Raw genomic sequence first — 3,227 nt, 5'->3', positions numbered from 1 at the left:
GTGTACAGTAAGAAATGTAGTGAGATACATGCTCTCGTGTGCACACACACACACACATTGTGCAGTACTAATAACTCTGCTCATGGTGCCCATATCACACAAGCAACAGTCTTCCATTCTTAGCAAAGAGTGTTTTATTCTTAAGTTAGAAAGTTTTACTAACAAAAGGGCTTATTTACAGGATGATCTCAAAGCAACATTAACAGCCAGGAATCGAGAAGCCAAGCAGTTATCTCAGTTAGAAAGGACGCGCCAGCGAAACCCATCCGATCGACATGTAATTGTATCCTTTGGATTTTGATGTAAAATGTTAAGAAACAGTTTGTGAGGTATGCAGTACTAAAGTAAGGGTATGTGGAAGTTTGCACCTCTTGACCTAAGTGTGTGGGAATCCTCGGCCCATTTAGGGGCCCCCACAGGAGGAACTAGCCGGCTGAAAGCAGTTTGTTTCTGACCAGTTCTTTCGTTTCTCAGATAGGCTGTCCCCCAATCCACTCAGAAATGTATGTGTTTTCAGGGTAAATTAAAAAGTAAATGCTAATGTCTCAGTGCTCTGCCTGCCATACTTTTAAGGAAGAAGGAAAAAGTCCCACGAGGGCCTTCATCAAATTAAAAGAATTACATGAAACCATGACTATAACTTTCAGTCAAACCTTCAGGAGATTTGAGTATAATTAAGGTCATCGCAAGATACTGCAGTATCTAAATCGGAGTGTTTGCTGTAAAATGGAGCTTCTCGGAAACAATTACTTCCTGAACTAGGATGTATCTCCTTCATGACCAAGAACACATACATTGCCAGCACTAACATCCCCTCCTGCCTCTCCCCATTCTCCTGCCAGACACCACATAGGGAGTGGCTCTCTGTGGGCGCTGTGCAGTGAAGAACGCATGCCTCCGTTCCTGAAGGGAGCCCCTGTGCAGTGATTCGGGGCTGCACTGGTTACCTGGTCCGTCTCCCTCGGGACCAAAGGTGCATAAGCCCAACCTTCTACTTTAAACAAGAAAAGGCAGAGAGCAGTTGAGTTGGTCTGGTGCAGAAGAACATTTGCAGGACATTTATTGCGGCTTTAGATTTCCAGCTGGAGTCTATGTCTTAAGCAAGCTGGACAAACCAGAGATTGCTTCAAGTTCATGCCTGACAACTCTGAGGGAGACTAGGGCATCGCCAATGTTTAAGAATTAAGTCTGTTTTGTTCTTAGGGAAGAGAGTCTCTGAAGACGACGTAACATCCAGAATCCTGAATAGTTGTTGATTGAGTCATAAGCATTCATATTGACCTTTAACACAAAAATGGATATACTGCTAGGTCCCACTTGTCTGATCTACGCGTGATCCATTAACATTGCTGCAGAGGAAGGAGGAAGCCCTATGGCACACCTAAAACAAGATAGAAAAAAAAAAAACAATGTAAGTTAGTCACAGGGGAATTGTGTTGCTCACTAGATAGAGCGACTGAAGGATTCTGACAACCTGGAACTAGCACATACATGTCAGTGTACATGTAAATGTATCCAGTGTAACAGTAAAAATGTCCAGTTGAGAGCATCATGGTGTTTTTACCGGGGAGGCCCTCACAGCTCAGCTGTTTGCTCAGAGGCCTGCTCAAGTGCAGTATGTGAGTGAGTGGAGTCCCTTTCGGTGATGACAATCCTAGGGGCCACCTCTCCACCCCAAGGCTGCAGGTGATTTCTGAGCAGTTCGGAAGCCATAATAACTCTGCTGGATACACTGGTAACTTCATGGAATTGTATCTTAACATCTCCTTCTTGAGATTGGTCCACTGTAGAATTTTGAGCAATTTTTAGTGAATATAATAATTATCACCAATGTGGATTTTCTTTGTAAAGACTGGCTCTGGGTGAGTTCTGTGCTCAGAAGAAGGATTTCAGATTTAGAGGCCGGATCACAAAGATCTCAGCCATGGCTTCTGCTTCCCCATGCTTTCCTTTAAACAGTCTGCAGAGATTCCCAATTTTTAAACTAAAATATCAGAAAATGAGAAGGGCAAAGACAAGATACAAAATAAAAGTAATAAGAACTGTATGTTACATACAAAAAAGTCATAGGAACTGGATGTTATATACAATAATCCTTAGGAATCAGCCTGTGTATTCTCAGAAGAAAATGATCAGACACCAAGTAACTGACAGCAGCTGTTTTCAGAGCAGCTCTTTAAAGGGACTCAACTTTACATTTGTTTTCTGTCTTTTTTAAAGCCCGGGAATGTGCAGAAATGTTTTTAAATACTTTTTATATTTTTAAATAGTTTTAATACTAGTTAGGATTAAGGTGAAAACCTTTGTTTTTTAAAAACTATATATGGTAAATATAAACAAATACAGATGTAAATTGATACTCCCTTAAGTGCTTAATATCTTAAAGCTGTAAAGCAATTCTATAAAGGCATATGATTTTATTTTAAAAATATGCAATTCTTCTTGAAATGTTTTTTCCTTTATGAAAATTCTCAGTCGCAGGTGGGCAATAAAATGGTGTGTCAAGAAATGGACCTGAGAGTAAACCCTTTTACTTGTTTCATTTATATATTCTTTGAAAAGAAAGCAATGTCAGAATGTTACATCTCGGAACTTTGATGACAAATGCCAAATTTTCCTACAGTTAATATTAAACTATATATGACTTTAGAGAAAATATAACTTTAGTATTATGCACAGAACTTTATTAGGTTTAATGTAATCATAAGATTGAGGTATGTCTTTTTAATTGTTGGCGCTGCTTAACATTTAATGTGTTGGAGCATCTTGTCCTAAAAGGCAAAGATGCTTAAAGAGAAATGACATGATTGATAGTACCATTGCTTCAGGATGCCCTGCATTCTTGATCTGCAGCTAGAGGAACTTAGGAAACAGTTTTTTAAAAACCTCTGTAGCTGCAGTTCACAAGTAAATGGCAGTATTCAGATAGTAGCCACAATAATTTGTTTTAAAACACAGATCTAGACAGTATGGGTATATGTCTCCATGTATAAAGCAATGCATTAAAACTTGCCATTTAATATATTAGTTACTTTATACATAGTATATAATGACCATAAACCAAACCAAAGCAATGCATTGTTGTTAGCTCATAAGAATCTGATTGATCTGATTAAGCTGAGCTTGATGGTACATGCCTGTAATCCCATCTCTTGGAAGGTAAAAAGGATCAGAAGTTTAAGGTTATTTTCTACCAAATAGTAAGCTTACAGCCAACCCAGACCACT

General features: G+C 39.0%; 1 protein-coding gene across 2 annotated transcripts in view; it reads left to right on the top strand.

Moving 5' to 3' along the window:
• Fam92a (family with sequence similarity 92 member A) overlaps positions 1 to 3,227 on the top strand; it is an 18,113-nt gene that overhangs the window by 3,765 nt on the left and 11,121 nt on the right. The window contains exons 4-5 of one of the 2 annotated variants that reach the window (XM_005362319.3): positions 182 to 283; positions 2,476 to 2,481. In XM_005362319.3, the coding sequence (XP_005362376.1) occupies positions 182 to 283; positions 2,476 to 2,481 (108 nt within the window). Of the gene's footprint in view, positions 1 to 181; positions 284 to 2,475; positions 2,521 to 3,227 lie in introns of both variants that reach the window. The other variant, XM_013351855.2, reaches the window with a different exon arrangement.

This window comes from Microtus ochrogaster, linkage group LG5, assembly GCF_000317375.1.
Source record: "Microtus ochrogaster isolate Prairie Vole_2 linkage group LG5, MicOch1.0, whole genome shotgun sequence".
Taxonomy (NCBI): Eukaryota; Metazoa; Chordata; class Mammalia; order Rodentia; family Cricetidae; genus Microtus; species Microtus ochrogaster.
Note: the sequence above shows the minus strand (reverse complement) of the source record. Positions and strands in the feature narration are given on the sequence as shown.